We start from the raw sequence: 18,453 nt of genomic DNA on the forward strand, positions 1-18,453 counted from the left end.
CTTTCCGCCTAACTCGCGGGTCTTTCCGCCTAAATCGTGAGTATTTCCGTCTAACTCGCGGGTCTTTCCGCCTAACTCGTGGGGCTTTCCGTCTAACTCGTGGGTCTTTCCGCCTAACTCGCGGGTCTTTCCGCCTAAATCGTGAGTATTTCCGTCTAACTCGCGGGTCTTTCCGCCTAACTCGTGGGTCTTTCCGTCTAACTCGTGGGTCTTCCGCCTAACTCGCGGGTCTTTCCGTCTAAATCGTGAGTATTTCCGTCTAACTCGCGGGTCTTTCCGCCTAACTCGTGGGTCTTTTCGTCTAACTAGCGGGTCTTTCCGCCTAACTCGTGGGTCGTTCCGTCTATCCTTTCGATCCACATGACTAACTCACAGGTCCATTTGACTGACCAACATGTCCGTCTGACAAAGATATTCAACTCTCTTTATAAAAAAAATTCCGCGAATTCGCCATCGGAACTCTTTGGCCGATACGAATTGATATGTTGTAAAAACGTCATTCATAACACCTGCATTGTCCATTAAAATTACACTGTTTGATTTGTACATAAAAGGTTTGTCGTTAGTGTTTATAAAGGTGCAGTCCAGATTAACTGAGATCGCACTCTACTGTCCGCCCCGAGGTTAACACTTTATGTTTCAGTCAGTATGTGGTTGTAGGTAATGTTTGGCATACTTTCACCAGAGTTAGTATACAGGCACTCCTGAAGTGCTCACATACATTTCGTTTGGCCAATCAAAATAGCGGACATAACTCAGACAGTAGCCTAGCCTTAAGGTATTACATAGCTCAGCATACAAACATTAGCTTATGTACAGATTAAACCGGTAAAAACAATGTTTAACTTTCTACCTGAGAATAGCATCTTTGACGTCACTCTATTAAAAAAAAAATGAAGTACGCCACCTAGTTTGAAATATTACCACTCTTACTTCGAAGGATTTGAAAAGGGAAGCAACTCTCATTAAACGTCAGTACAAGGGAACTGAATGTCATATCGTGAAGTGCACTGCAATAGTCTATATGACATGACATTCAGCTGTAGATGTAGAAATTATATCTACTTTTACACCATAATTATGAGAGTTTCCCCCTCCCCTTTTATCATTGAATTAAAGGGACATTCCTGAGTTTGCTGCAATATTTAAGATGTTATTGACTAACAAAGATTTTTTAACGATTGTAATTACATATCAAATATATTTTTTCTACATACAATTATAGTGGCTCTATATTAAACGTGTTTCTGATCGTTCTAATATTTGTACTAGGTTAAATTTCATATAATTTCCTAAAATATGTTTTTTCGTACGTACAAAATTATTTGAAGACAAAATCCAGTTTGGTCTTCTTATAAATATTAAGACGACCAGAAACACATTGAATATACAGACACTGATATTCTAAACAAGAAAATATATTTAATATGTAAGTTTAATCGTAGAAATATTTTATTAGTCGGAAACATCTTACAATGCAGCAAACTCGGGAATGTCCCTTTAACAGTCAGTTCAACAAAGTAAACTAAAGCAAAAGGGGGCACTCTTCTCAGAGGAGTTAAATACGTCACTTACATGCCGCCCATTGGCTGCAATAAAGGTATCATTGTGATCCCTTCACACATTTAAAATGGTTTGTCGCAAAGGAAGACACTTGGACACGGAATGACATTAGCTCATGTCCGATCTATTAACGAGTACAAATACAAAGTGTCAGTAAGATCTGATGCCATGGAGACTGCATGGAATAGTATGTCTGGTAATCACACTCTATCTGTGTCCCTACCTTTCTATCTCTGGTTCCTCTCTTGCCGCTTCACCACACATGTCGAACATTCGCGCTAAAGTTCTGTTTTTCACCCTTTCCAGTCCACCCTGGCTATCCAAGGACAGCTCTGGTCTCAGTAAGTATCCTACGATAAGTCCTATTCCCAAACAGAGAGTGGAAACGACGGAGGTAACAACTACAACAGACGAAGAAACACCACTGGCCATTTTACAAATGGCGGCAAACTAACAGACGTCACCAAATACGTGTGTTGACTGTTTGATTTTGTGAATGTTTTTTTTTTTCTTCTCTCTTTTCTTTTCTTTTTCTGTCTTTCTAGTTAATGAGCACGTTGTTTCAAATTGCCGTCTGTCTCCGAGAATTTTTATTTACAATGTGAGTTAACCGCATGCCTGGCGTTTTAAATAAACTGCGTCTGACGTATGTTTTACATGCCGATGCGAAGAATCGTACGTGTAATGTCAGCTTTGATTCGGATTTCCGTCACAGACGTTCGAGTCGTCTACTGGCTTTTATGAAGGAAGTTCATATCATCCGACCAGAATGCAGCGTCTCAAATCTTGGCCTTAAAAGAATAGATAACTCGCAAATCCGCCGATTTGAGGTCCTAAATACGAGCTTTAACGGCAAAACACTGACGATTTGAAAGTGTACGGATTTAGAACACGCGGAAATGCGCCGAAACCAGAAACCGATTTTTATAAACATTCATGACATACAAACTAACCGGATTTTTTTTTATAAATGGACTGAGATGTAGTTCAGTAGTTAGAACGAGTTGGTTGAACGAGAGTAGACAGACATAGTAATTGTCTCGTCCCAATCAGGTCTCCACGACTAATACACCAAAGGCCATGGTATGTGCTATCCTTATCTATACTGAAATACATATTATCTGAACGACAAAACCGTTACCGTAATAAGAAGAAAAAATCGTATCTTAACACAATACAGCATTAAAGAGATATTTTGACATTGATGACTCTGCTATCATGTAGGACTTTCATGTGATTTGTTTATGGGAGGGATCTAATTCAGTCGGTAGAGCGCTCGCCCGAGTTGCTTGGGTCGTAGGATCGAACCCACTGGATAGACTCATTCTCCGAATTTTTCCCCGCCCCAACCTGTATCCCACGAAAGGCCATGGTATGTGCTGTCCTGTCTGTGGGAAAGTGCCTATAAAAGATCCCTTGGTACCAATGGAAAATGTAGCAGGTTACCTCTGAGGCTATATTTCAGCCGATGACTAAAAATCAATGTGTTCTAGTGGTGTCGTTAAACAAAACAAACATTAACGTTGTATACCAGAAGAGCGGGATCTAGTTCAGTCGGTAGAGCGCTCGGCTGAGGTGTTTCGGTCGAAGGATCGAATCCTCTCAGTGGACCCATTCTCTGATTGGGATTTTCCAGCCGTCTCAGCCACGAGGTATATCAAAGGCCGTGATATGTGCTATCCTGTCTGTGGGGAAGTTCATATATGATAGACCTTGCTGTTAATGGAACAATGTAAGGGATTTCCTCCAAGACTATATCTGAGAATTACCAAATGTTTGACATTCAATAGGCGATGATTAACAAATCAATGTGCTCCAGTGGTGCCACTAAACAAAACACAATTTTAACTTTGTCTATAAGAGGACTGCCACTCCATGATACGCCTGCTGTATGATTTTGTTTTAACGACACCACTAGAACACATTGATTTATTAATCATCGGCTATTGGATGTCAAACATTTGGTAATTAAGACATATTATGTAATGGAGAATGTACGAGGAGGTGTAGATTCGTGAAAAATAATTCACGAGCCCCGTAGTGGCGAGTTAATTATTTTTCATGAATCTACACTTCCGAGTGCATTCTCCAACTATTAATTAAAACAAATTACGTGATTGCTAAATTAACTTCTATTTTATTTTTTATAATGAAAATATTGGTTAAAATGGCAAATGATATTTACAAAACTAATAACCCCAAAACTACAGGATCCTTTCAGACCAGACCTGAACGATTAGGTCAGGAAATCCCCAGCAGTGGATGGCTGGTATCAAGTGTCATGCACGTGCTAAACGTGTAATCTCTGATTTCCGATTTAGTTTCCGACAATCTTCGCTGTGTTCCGCCAGAATATATTACTATCACTAGTATCAGGTTTATAAGGCTTAAATCACATATTTATTTGATGATGCGTATGTTTGGTCTCGTGGGCTAAATCGTTGTACATGTACTTGTTTACACGAATACGTTCTGTCAGTAGTGGGTTTGAATCCTTGACCTGAATGCATAAAAAGTTCAAATTGCATTGTTTAGCAGGTGTTGATTCTTGAAAAATAATCTACAACTAGAACAATAGTGTGACGTCACAGATATGGATTAATTACTGTTAATGAATAGCATGAATAGTGGCACTCTATAGACCACGTGTCGCTATGACCATATATATATATATATGCAGTCGAACCTGAATATAACGGTCACTAACGGGACCTATTAAAGGTGGCCGTTAAGGACAGGTGGCTGTTACATACAGATAAATTAAAACATATATGAGATAATTTGCCGGCACTATGATAACTACTACTTAATTGGAATGGATAAATGTGCGAACAATCGTTACAAAAATGTAACATAAAAGGGGAAAAAAGTGATTCAAAGCATTGAACACGATTTGTTGAAAGTCAATCTGTTATTCACTTTTTGAAAAAGTCATTATTTTACTGCTTTCCATTGCATTCTGTTACCCATGACGCAAAAGTTTGCAGATAAGAAATCATTATATATTTTAAAAACCCTCAGTTCTTGGGCAAGTTTGCCAATGTGTAATGTCTGAACGAATAATCTGGCATATATACAGTTGTATATATATATATATATATATATATATATATATATATATATATATATATATATATATACGTTTATCCAGCAATCACTTTATACATTGGAAAGTTATGACGACTAGATTAATCTCTATAGTTTCGGTCACTGTCCAAAAATATAGGTCACGTGACATAAGCCCGACTCGACTCCAGTATTTCAGAGTAGATCAGAGGCGGATCTAAAGGGAGGGGCAGGGGAAAAAATGTTTAATGTTCATCAGCAGAACCCCTGTTTACATTGGGTATCTGTCAAACCACAGGGATGAAGTGACATGTATGGAAAACTTTGTATCACTATTTCAGTCGCAAGAAAACCTCTAAGCACCTATCATATCGCTCATTGGTCAAATCTTAAATATTGTCGTGGGTATTCAGAGTTTGAACCAATGAAGTTATCTACAGGGTTCCTAAGGAAATAAAAGAGAAGAAAACAATAGTTCCTGTTATATACACCATTACGAAAACATTGCTAAAAGAAGGAGGTAATCTGGCATATATACAGTTGTATATACACATGTATATATATATATATATATATATATATATATATATATATATATAAGATGCCTGTTTGATACAGAACCTTTTATCGGCTGGGGGCGAGACGTAGAAGTGGAAGAGCGTTCGCTTGATGCGCGGTCGGTCTGGGATCGATCCCCGTCAGTAGGCTATTTCTCGTCCCAGCCAGTGCACCACGACTGATACATCAAAGACCGTGGTATGTGCTATCCTGTCTATGGGATGGTGCATATAAAAGATCCCTTGCTGCTAATGGAAAAGAGTAGCCCATGAAGTGGCGACAGCGGGTTTCCTCTCTCGATATCTGTGTGGTCCTAAACCGTATGTCCGACGCCATATATCCGTAAATAAAATTTGTCGAGTGCGTCGTTAAATAAAACATTTCCTTCCTTCCTTTTATCGGCTGATTAAACAATATGTTGGGATGTCGTTATACTTTCACTTTCGTTTCTTTGAAACCATGATGTAAACTTATCTAAATGTTTATTAATACCAGTGCCGAGTTTTGGCGACCGAGCAGAAAAACGTCCGCTAGTCTGGTTTATGTGCGCTTCATGGTACAAATAGCCACGTCGGGAACCAATGAAACAGTTCGCGAACGTTAGCGAAACGTTAGTTGGCTGAACTTGAGGCAGAATTAACATAATTTAAAACTCGTTATCAGTTCAAATAAACTACTGACACCTAATGAAAATGCTGTATGAATATTTATTATATATAATATTATTTTTAAAGTTATTAATTTAGAATAATAATGGTAAAAATTAATTAATCAATACTTAACAACACCCCCAGCACGAAGGAAAATCGGCAAGTTGGTGTCAAACAAAGGTAGGACAGACGATTTAGAAAGAAATACATGTGTCAATATTGTAATTAGAAGTAATTTAAATTTACCAACGTGCAATTCACATTTATTCGATTATTGATCGATCATCGATCGACTGGTTCAAGCCGATGATCGATCACAAACATGAGTTCAAGTTCAAGTTCTTTATTTGCCTTAAGTTAAAAAAAAAACCTTATCAGCCATAAATACATACATATATAATCACGATATATATACAAATACAAATGGAGAGTGATTTAAGAATTAATGGTAAAATTAACATAGTATACTAGTAATAGTGGTGGGATGTACATATATATGTGCATTATAAACATTATCGTGGTATAGTAATAATTCTAATTCTAAATATATATGTATATATTGATGTATACCCGATGAAATATGATTGATATACTAGCTAATGAAACGGCAGATTAGTGGATGTCATATTTTAAGTAAGCTGCAGTAAATCGTCTCTAACTTTATTTGCCAAAACTACATATTGATGTCTTTATTGTTTTCAGTTGTTAATAGTTTAGTGAGCCTAAATACGCTTGGACGTCTGTGGTAACACTGTTTAATATACTTATTCCTCAAATCATTTATAGCTGGGAAAATAAGGATAAAATGATATTCGTCTTCTATATCATTAGAGATCAAATAGTGCATTTTCTTTCGGCCCTGTCAATTTTCCTATACCTTCCTGTTTCTATATTTAATTTGTGTGCACTAATTCGGATCTTTGATATTTCTTTTAAGTGATTTAATGGTATGGGTTTTCTAAGATATGTTTGTAGCTTGAATTCAAGTAACAAAAATTTATATAGGGTACCTTTCGGTGAAGTCGTTATTCGACTAAAACAATGTTATTTAAAATTATCGTAAATTCTTTCCTTAATTATATTATATTCTCTGTTACCAACATGTGGTATGTTCCATATATAGTTTAGTCCAAGCCTATTTAGTTCTTGTTTGACTTGTGTTACCCAGTTACCCCAATCTATTAAAATTAGCTCCACTATTACATGTGGATCTAAAGACAGCCAGTTGGAGCTCATGTCCACCAATCAAAACCTTACTTGCAGAATCCTGCCAGTGATTTAAAAATAATTTGAAAACATTCCGAATTATCCTGAGGGTATACGACATGTTTCGTGTGAATTACGAATGCCTTAAAACATGTTTTATTTTATAAAATAAATAATTTGTAATGTAAAACTGAAGACTGATTTAGTTTTTTTTAATTTTATAAATAAATAAATAATTTTTAATGTAAAATTGAAGACTGATAACCCACCCCGTACGTATTGGTATGGTTCGCTGTACTGCGGCCACTAAAATAGACTCGCCCGATATTTTTAGAATTTGTATGCTCCCAAATAACGTTATAAAAGGCGAAGTGTGATTGGTCAATATTTAAATTATTATTTACAGACGAAATGTTACCTGGACATTGGGGACTACGCAGTGTTGTTAGTTTTAAATCACTGGCAGGATTCTGCAAGTAAGGTTTTGATTGGTGGACATGAGCTCCAACTGGCTGTCTTTAGATCCACATGTAATAGTGGAGCTAATTTTAATTAGATTGCCAGTTACCCTTTAATCGTTCCATTTCCTCATATATAGCTAAAAGGATACAATTTACAGTATTTCGTATTTTAATCCAATATTTAAAAATTCTTAATTTTCTCATAATATACAGAGGAAAACGCCCCAACTCACTATATATAAATTCATTACATGCCCCTTGTTGTACTCCAAGTAGTTTTTTTTACAGAATTTTGTATGAATATTTTCAACATCCCTTGCACAGTGGAATCCCCAGACCTCTGACCCATAACTAAGAATACTGTTAACATAGATGTCAAAAACAGATAGCATTGTTTCAATATTAAAATAATGTCTTTTGCATACCTTTAATGAAAACAAGGATTTTCTTCCCTGATCAGCGAATCGTTTTTGAGTTCGATTAAATTTACCGTTATAACAGAATAATAAGCCAAGATAAATGAATTCATTTACGACCTCCAACTGTTCACCTTTGTATAACCACTTTTCGTTGTCTCGAATGATCCCCCCATTTCTAAAAATGACGACCTAAGCTTAGTTTTATTTACAGGTAGGTCCCATTTGGTAGTATATTTTGATAGTGATTTGAGCATTGACTGAAGGCCTTCTGGTGTTTCGGCTAGGAGAACCATATCATCGGCATACATAAGTAGGAATATATTTAATGATTGGATGTCGATATAGGGGCAATCATCTGATAAGAAATGCATTTCGCAGTCATTTACAAACATGGAAAATAATATCTGCGATAATACTTCACCTTGGAAAAGGCCGTTTCTACAACTGAAAAAGTTGGATAGCATATTGTTATATTTGACGCAGCAGTTCACATTATCATACAGTGACCGGATAACATTAAGCATTTTACCATCGATACCAAATTGAATCATTTTGTACCATAATTTTTGTCTATTGACATAATCAAATGCTTTACTATAGTCCACGAAGCAGCAATACAGTCGCTTTTTATTCTTCAATATTCGTCCAATTAAAGATTGAAGAATGAAAGCGACGTCGATCGTTGAGAACTGTTTTCTAAAACTAAATTGAGCGTCACTTATGACATGATTCATTTTATCAAAAACTAATAATCGTCCATTTCCCTAAGCAACTGGCTAAAGTTATGCCTCTGTAATTATCAGGGTTGTTTGCATTGCCTTTTATAAAAATAGGAACAATGCACCCCAATGACCAACTGTGTGGATATGTACCCGAATCAAAGACAGCGTTAAATAATATCAATAAACATGGCATCAAAACATTTATACAATTTATAAAATATTCGTTTAATACCTTGTCAATCCCACTGGATTTGTTCGTCTTTAACTTATGTACAGCATTAAGAATTTCCTTCTCTGTAATTTCAGAGTCAAACTCGCGGTTCGGTACGTCACTAACTTGCTGGTCGTATTTACGTAAAAAATCTTGTGTCTCGTCGTCTAATTTAGGCACGTTTTCAGCCAATTTGCTAAAATGGTTATAGAATTCATCATTTATTAGTTCTGAATTTACGTTTTTCTTCCTTTTCTCGAAATGTGCATAAAACTGCATTGGGTTATATTTGCGGAGATAATTGAGTATGTTGCCTTGTTGGCATTTATAATTTCTTTTTAGGCGGCGTTCTAATGACTTATACCGGTATATTCTTTTTACACGTACGAGTTCAATTCGATTTAGGTCACTTCTTCTACCATTAAACATATGGATAGCTTCCCTATATTCATTAAATCGAGCTTTACATTCCTCGTTAAACCATGTCTTATCACCGCCCGTGGTAGTGTGCCGGCGCATATAGTTATTTATGTTTGTATGGGTAGTGACGTCACAGTAAGGTAATATAATAGTATTTAGTTCGTTTGAGAATTTATCAACCCGTACGTTTATACAATCTTGGCTATTACCACTAGTTGAACATATATTCAATAACGTTTCATTATTTTCGGCTACTTTGGAAGCAATGACAGCATTGTTTTCGTCGATCCACTTCGCGGTAGTGTGTGTTCGAATCTCATCGGGCTCCTGCGTATCAGCAATGTTTACATTACAACCCATTGTGAAACATACAGGTGCATGGTCGGAGAAACAATTGAACTCACCGGACTGAAAATATGAATTTAAATCGAAACACGATTCGCCAGTGAGTACATAATCAATAAAGCTTGTACCGTTTGCATGTAAAAAGTGATATTCCCATCTCGGTCGTCTGGGTGTCTACCATTGATTAGTCGTAACCCGCTAGCCTTGCAAAGGGCGATAAGTTTGCTACCGAACTGATTAACTGTTTTGTCTTCGCTGTGACGCGGGTCGAGATTACTGTCCGGTACGTATTCGATCACGTTTTGTAATACATGTAATGGACCTTCTGCTAAGATGTCAGTTTCTATGCAATCACAAAGCGTACCTGTACGACTATTAAGGTCACCTATAACAACAATGTCGCCCATCTGTGCATATGTACATATGTGATCTTCTAGTGTTTCAAATATATCTGCATCACTATTGAGATAATACGTGCTATTAATAGGCGGTATGTAATTAATAAACATATATACATCTCTATTAGCACTAAACTTATTGCTTTTGATTTTAAATATAATACTACTATCACAGGTTTTATCTATGCACACACAATTTTCTTGGAGAAAAATCTCTAACAAATATACACATTCCTCCTCCTTTTCCATTTTCTCTAGGCACATTACACGTGGTATAATTAGGTATTGTTATGTCGTCAGAGCCTGTCCATGAACATATTAACGTAGAGGTTCTACTTTAAGAAAGCACCTGCGTAGTTGAACGAAACTGTTTCCGTGTCTAACCCAACTTCCAATGTGCAGTGTCAAGTATTTTGAGGAAAGTGGGGCTCTTTTTTTTTTCTTCATCTTCAAACAGAAGAGCCGTTTGTACTCTGGGAAGGAAATAGCTGCAGTTCGTTCCCCTTAAAACCTGTCAACACAGGCGTTTGATGTTTGCGTGAGTTTTCTGAGAGCACGACGCTAAGTCCGGCCACGCCCTGCTGTGAGAGGTCGCCGGCGAAATGACCAGATTAGTCGTCTGCAACTTTTCTCCGTAGTTTATGTTGGAAGATCAGGCCTACTACGTTAAGTCAGCCGTTTTTCGCTAAGTGTTTGCAAACTTTTCGACTGGTTCCCGCAGTCATTCGGTTTAATTTGTAGCGTAAAAACCAGTCTTGCAAGCGTTGGCGACAAACAGCTGGCCAAACTTACCTCCAGATTGCACAGGGAATGTTATATTAAAATATTAAGAAATCGGTAGTGTGTTGCGTGATTTTTACCTGAGTGACCGATATTTCGATTACGTGTGTTAGAAGTCTATTCACGCTATAATTACCTTGGTAATCTATTGTTCGGTTACATGAACTATATTTGTGTATAACCCTGTGTCCAGCGTAAAGGGGGGGGGGGGGGGGGGAGGCTGGCTTTTACCCAAATTAAACAAACATGCCCAAAACCTGGATAACAACATTTGTTCATATTAGCATTACTGCCAAACATCTATATAGGGCTGCAAACGAATCACTACGCATTTTTTACATGGATTACAACTAATTTTGAGGGTAGAATGATGGAAATGCATGGTAAAAAGGTCTCAGGGTTACAACATTTTGCCCGAATATCTGTATAATTTTTGTCCGAATTTGAGGTTTTTCTCCAGCACTAGGGGGTAGTTGCCCCCACCTATTGCCCCCTGTCTCGCACGATTATGATAATAAGACTAATATTTCGCCTCTTGCAGGACGCGTTTGTTTGTTTGTTTGTTTATATATATATATGTGTGTGTGTGTGTGTGTGTGTGTGTGTGTGTGTGTGTGTTTGTGGATTGTATTTGTGCGTATGATTGTCTGTGTGCACGTGTATTGTAACACTCATGGAAAAAAAGAAATGTTTTATTTAACGACGCACTCAACACATTTTATTTACGGTTATATGTCGTCAGACATATGGTTATGGACCACACAGATATTGAGAGAGGAAACCCGCTGTCGCTACTTCATGGACTACTCTTTTCGATTAGCAGCAAGGGATCTTTTATATGCACAATCCCACAGACAGGGTAGTACATACCACGGCCTTTGATATACAAGTCGTGATGCACTGGCTGGAACGAGAAATAGCCCAATGGGCCCACCGACGGGAAACGATCCCAGACCGACCGCGCACCGAGCGAACGCTTTACCACTGGGCTACGTCCCGCCCCTGTAACAGTCATGGATTTTTATTTCCAGTTAAACACATCATTTTGAAAACCCACTTGAAGAACCGACACTAGCACGTTTTTAGTCTTAGTGTAGATTGTAACACGCAATTCGTTTATTCGTGATTTCTGTGAAACAGAAAGTTGGTATAAAACCGAAAATAGAAAATAAGGTGCGTTTTATCCTTAATGTAGTCTAGTTCATCTTGCATTGTATCGTAAACGTTACTTGATCTATATTTCCTTTGTTCACAAAGTATGTATAAGTGCATACATAAATATAGGTCACGTGACATAAGCCCGACTCGTCTCCAGTATTGCAGAGTAGATCAGAGGCGGATCTAAGGGGAGGTGCAGGGGAAAACATTTTTAATGTTCATCAGCAGAACTCCTGTTTACATTAGGTATCAAACCACAGGGATGAAGTGACATGTATGGAAAACTTTCTATCACTATTTCAGTCGCAAGAAAACACCAAACATCGAAGACGAAAGAAATACTAGTGGAGAAACACCCATCCACCTCCCCTTTTACCTAAATCATAAGAACAAATCATGCTATGTAGTTTTATTGTATTACATATATATGCATACATGTATAGATATTCTATCAGATCGAATATGCAGGTCTGTGACGTGTTTTATGTATGGCAGTAATTTAATGCCTACCTTTGATGGGAATTTTGGTTAATTAGTTAATTAATTATTCAATGTTTTGTATCAGTATGATGTCGTTTAAAATAAACGGCCATTTTTCAATTCGATTTGTGTAATGTTTTTATTTAGAGAAAATTCCCAATTAAACGAGCTGACTAGGTTGGTTCGAATGACAGTTGTCCTGCTACAAATATATATATTTGGCCCCCCCCCCCCCCCCCCCCCCCCCCCCCCCCCCGAAAAAACTTTAAAAAAAAGTATCTTCTTGACTGTTTAATGAGTTTTAGACTATTAACTACTCAGTTGCCCCCCCAAAACAAAAACTCCTAGCTACGGCCCTGCTTTATTGGAATCATATGTCAGGGCCGTACCCTGACCAAAATCCATGGGGGGGGGCACTAAATTTTATAAATAATTTTTAACATACTATAAATGTTAAACATTTCTATGCTATTACTTGATATATATAAAAAAAAAAAAAGGACAAGATTCTCAGGGGGGGGGGGGGGGCAGCTGCCCCCCCCCCTGCCCCCCGGAGGGTACGGCTCTGTATGTAAATAACTAGGGTTTCAATTTCCTGGACAACCAAAGTACTCCGCACAGCAATAGAGTGAACGGGCACACTGTCCAGGACTTCGGCCTCTGCCAGACGACGACGTGGTGTAGCCGGAAGACAAAATGGCGGACAATGCAAGGTTTGTGTTTTAGGAAAGTACAAATTACTAATTAACTAGCCAAATGCAGGTATAAAAATTACAAGGACTAGTTAAACAACACAGTAATTGCCGTAACAAGAACTGTCGCTAATGATGGCCGTTCAGACATGTGTCTTCCCACAGTTTATTTATCTTCACCACGGACAATACGATGTGGAATCCTCTGTTCCTCTGTTGGCAAACAGTTACAAACATGTCTTTTCTGGTAACTGTCCTTCTAATAATAACTGTCACGCGTGAATATCACAACAAATGTTCAAAGTTATGAAGTTTCCTTTTCGCCCCATGACGAAATCGCACTGTGTGTAAACTGACCCATAAGTTAACATTTACTAATAGCAACATACATACAGCTAAATAAACAAATTACGTAATTAACCAACTACTCAGTTTTGTAACTGATGTGTATACCATATCAATTAATATACACAAACTATTCTGTAATACTGTTTACCGACATTAATATAATAAAATCATTAAAATGTCAGATCCTTCCAATATATATATATATATATATATATATATATATATATATATATATATATATATATATATACCGTTACACCTTTGTTACAACTTAAAGTTTCACACTATGAGCGATCATCAGGTAACGTGTAACTTCCCCGTCGTTACGTCATGAAGCAATATCATGTTTCCACAATTACTCCGTAAGCCACACCCCTTAGTTACTGTTACTACGTCCCACAAGCTAACATCCAAAATGGCGGAATCCGTAGCAGACTGCGTAGCTGATCTAAAAAGTATTCCAGATGATGTGTCTGTTTTATATCTTCCTGAGAGTTCGGGCCTTTCCAGAAAAGCACAAGAGAAAGGTTTAAATTATTTTACGCAAGGCTATATCCACAATATAAACATTTCCGACGAAAATCAACCGAAAGTAAATGCGAGATGCTGGCGTTCCATGAGGAAAACGACTCGGCACACAAACTTCACATTCAAGTTTGCTTGGAGACGAAACAGCTATCAGAGGCTAACTGCTCCTGTAAATCTGGGTGAGTATATTTTGGTATTAAACTAATATTGCAGCATGGTTTATTTTAGTGCAAAGCAAAAAAGAAAAGTAACAAACCGGAATATAACAAATGACACACACGTGTCTTAAAGCTGCATTGTCAAGACTTTGTAATAATATTTGAACATTTACAATAGATCGCCCAACTGTTTAGTTTGAATTCACCTCACAACCAATTTCGGTCATATGCATCACACACACACACTGGGCCATTTCTCGTTCCAGCCAGTGCACCATGACTGGTATATACTACCCTGTCTGTGGGATGGTGCTGTTAATCAAAAATAGTAGCCCATGAAGTGGCAACAGTGGGTTTCCTCTCTCAATATAGTGTAGTCCTTAACCATGTCTGACACCATATAACCGTAAATAAAATGTGTTGAGTGCGTCATTAAATAAAACATATCTTTCTTCTTTTTTCTGTTTATGGGCTGTGTGTGGGCATGTATATTATTCATATTTATAATAGGTAATTTGTATATAGCTAAATATCAACTGTGTGTATTATTATTATTTGAAAACAACAGGTGTTCACGAATATAAACAAATGTCTTTTTGTACTTCCAGGCTAAGTGGCCACTGCTCACACATTATTGGGCTCTTAAAAACCTTACACGGATTCAAGCTGCACAATTTAACATCAGTCCCATAACAGCAGAGTTGTACGAGCATTCCAAGAAAGTGGGGCCATCCAAGAGGGATGAAAATAAAGCCAATACCAATGAGCCATGTTGTGGTGGAAAGACCCACAGCAGAAGTCAGAAAACGAAAGCCTGTATTGTGTCAGTTGGACACACAGAAGAAGTAAGACTTATAATGTTGATTTGTTCTTTGATACTATAGGCGGTATACCTATTGTAATTATATCGATTCATTTTGAAATTAGCATCACCTCATTGAGATTTTTATTGTATTTCTGGAATATTTCAGTATGTTCTGCAACTTTGCATATTGTAAAGTTGCATTTAAAAGTCTATAATACTCTCTGAAAATGTAGACCAATAAATAATAAACAATAAACTGAATATAAAATGTACATGTATATTTTAATCAATATAATAAAACACAGAATTGATTATATTTTGCATAAACTAATTTCATGTTGTTGTGAAATTAATATTTAATAATTAACTGGAATGTAGTATGATACTTTAAAAGTATTGTGCCGCTAACAATACGAAATTATTATGCACATAAATACCTCTGCAATATGAATACATCGTAATGACAACAATGCTACAATTCCTTTTTAACAAGTAAATACTACACCTTATAAGTTGGAAAACTGGCAAGATAGACTTAGATTATTTTTATTTGGGTCGCAATTGGGGGGATTTCCAAGGAACCTATAAACAATGTTTTACTACATCCGTAGGTAGATATAATAATCATCATCTTTAGAACAGGTCTTACAATATTTTCTGTAAAATGTAGCAGTTGCTAATGCATCATAAAATGTTGTAAAGTTTGTTTTATTTGTTTGTTTTTAGTTAGTATACAGCTTAGCATACGGTTATGTAACATATGTACTAATTCTTTACACTTCAGACTTCCTCTTGTTGAGTCTTCTGATGTTAAAAAACTGAGACAACTCGATGGAACGCCACTGGGATATATTTTATCAGAAGATGGACCTACAGTGGATACACCTTTTGGGAAAGTACCTGTTGGCTCACTGTTATCATATCAGGTAAAAACCTTTCTTTCTGTTTTCCAATTTCATTTATCCCTAACAAATGTATCTTGAAACAATGTCAAAAAGCAACAAACTGCCCAAATTTGGTTTATGTTTTGGAAGAGCGAAGTTGGGATTGTATGAAAAACAATTCTGTAGTTTTTTATTTTGGAAATTACTCTTTCAATGTGAATTCGATGTTTTGCAATTTTTTGTGTCAGTTCTGTATCTCCTGGGGACATCTGTGAACCAGACGAAGCAAATGGCGGTATATTTAATTTTAATCCTAGCTTTTCTAATTCGTTCCCAATGGTGAGTCCTTTGTCTGCCATGACAGCATCTCCTTCCAGTAAATAACCTCTTTCAAGTAGAGCTTTTAGTAAATCATAAAACCCACTGTTTGTTGTAATTTCTTTGTCTGATACAGACCCAGTAAACAGTTCAGAAACAAACATCAATGATCCACATGGATCACAACCAATAAGACACTTTAAGGTAGTGCTTGATTTGTAGTCACTGTACATTTGACTTTGTAGAGCCAGAGCACAAGGAGATTGTGTTTTAATTTCTGTGCCATCAATGATAATCAGACTTGTGGGAAATTCCTTTTTATAGTCAGCAGGCATATTGTTAATTATTATATCCCTGTGTGGCCAAATATTTAACTGTCCAAATTTGAAATACATGTGTTCAATCCATGCATTAAAAATGTCACTCGAAGATTGCAATGAAAATCCAAATCGCATGGATATGTCTTTTAGACCACAATTATGCCGCAATCTACACAAACATAGAAAAAGACAATCTTTCAGGGCAAGCCTTCTAATGTCACGCCTACTTTTTCTGTAAGAAATGCAATCATCACTTGGTGCAAGAAAATCAAGGAGTGCAAGAAATCGTAACAGCTTTAATCCTGTGTAATACTGGAACAGATCTTTAAGTTTTCCCTCTCTTCTACAGACACTATCAAAACCAAATCTTTCTCCATCTTCTAATTTTTTCTCTAATTCTGTTATTCGTGTCTTCTGTTCTTGTACTTTCTTAAGCAATTCATCATTTTGCATTGTTGTCTCTTCTAAATGTTTTCGAAGTTTGTGACTCTCTGCACTATATACCAGGAGATCAAGTGGGGAAACCCCTGAAAAGATATGAATGAAAAAGACACATTCAATGTACTTAACAAAATATTTTGTATTATATTTTAGACAAGAAACTTCAAAAATATAGAAGCCTCTGTGGGAACTGGATGCGGCAATACACTATTTCCAAAAACAGCATCTGTAAAGTTAACAGATGAATATCTTTGCTTAAATAAAGACTTTGCCCTGGTTGATGCTGAAAAACTGGAAAGCCAGACACAGGGACAGGCAAGCTGCCAGTTATGGAAAACATCAAGGGCCAAACGAATAACAGCGTCAAATTTTGGGAAAATTTTACAACTCAAGTCTGTGCCATCTTCAAAATTCTTGGAGAATATATTTAACAGCAAAGAAATATCAGCTGCTCACTTGGAATATGGCAGAAGAAATGAACCAAAAGCAAAAGCCAAGTATCTTGAACTGTATCATACAAGACACATACATGAATGTGGACTGGTGGTAAATAAAGAATTTTTGTTTTTAGGTGCCAGCCCAGATGGTAAAGTATGTGATAACAATGATTGTGGCTTAATTGAGGTCAAGTGCCCATATACTGCAAGAGACCATACAATTAATCAAGCAGTTGATGAACTTAAAAAATTTATTTTGAAAAGGGAAGGCAATTCGATTGTTTTTCCTCAGAATCATCAATACTATGACCAGGTTCAAGCTGATGGTAACTGGCTCAAAGTTTTGTGACTTTGTAGTTTATACCAATAAAGACTTGCATGTTCAGCGGATTTATCCGAATATTGACCATATACAAAACATGTTGCAAAAATTATCTTTGTTTTACATGAAATATGCAAAACCCCATCTAGCCGAAATGGAAAAAAACAAGTAGATCAGGTGTATATTGAATATACAGGTGTATATATGTTGTTTGTTAGGTTTCATTTTTCTGTAAATAATTTACACAACACATTATTATTACTACACATAAATGTGTATTTAATGCATTGAACACTTGAACTTAAGTTTTCATCAGTTTGAGTACTTTCATCTTTATGGAGTTCTGTAGGTGGAGCATTTTCATTGTCATCGGGTATGGTGGCACTGACATCATGAGAATGTAATCAATTAATGGCAGGGCTTGTAGATTGTGGTAGCCCTACCCCCCATGGCTAATGATATTGAATGCTGGGCTAGTCAATAACTGCGATTGCCATGCCCAACGGTTAGTAAAAATATTTGGTCAAATGTTACAGTCAAGTCTATTTTGTAAATATGACTATCCTGCCTCCACCCCTACCCCAATGTTAGTGTTTTAAGCTCTACCTCACTCTTTAGGTGACAAATCCGATTATTACTATTAATTAGTAAAATTAAACTAAAGTTCGGCTTAGCTTAGGTGGCTGTGTTAATCCATGTGGGTGGGTGTCGGCATTTGGATATAAGTTCATTTCTCTTGTTCAGCGAGTTGGTCCCTATAGCT

General features: G+C 36.8%; 1 protein-coding gene across 1 annotated transcript; it reads left to right on the forward strand.

The window, feature by feature from the left end:
- The first annotated feature begins 13,945 nt into the window (after positions 1-13,945).
- On the forward strand, positions 13,946-17,838 carry LOC121372325. The gene is made up of 4 exons (XM_041498621.1): positions 13,946-14,184; positions 14,772-15,008; positions 15,753-15,894; positions 17,085-17,838. Exons 2-4 carry the CDS (start codon positions 14,905-14,907, stop codon positions 17,715-17,717), a joined length of 879 nt encoding a protein of 292 aa, XP_041354555.1. The 5' UTR covers positions 13,946-14,184; positions 14,772-14,904; the 3' UTR covers positions 17,718-17,838.
- The last annotated feature ends 615 nt before the right edge of the window (positions 17,839-18,453 follow it).

Source organism: Gigantopelta aegis, chromosome 4 (assembly GCF_016097555.1).
Source record: "Gigantopelta aegis isolate Gae_Host chromosome 4, Gae_host_genome, whole genome shotgun sequence".
Lineage (NCBI taxonomy): Eukaryota > Metazoa > Mollusca > Gastropoda > Neomphalida > Peltospiridae > Gigantopelta > Gigantopelta aegis.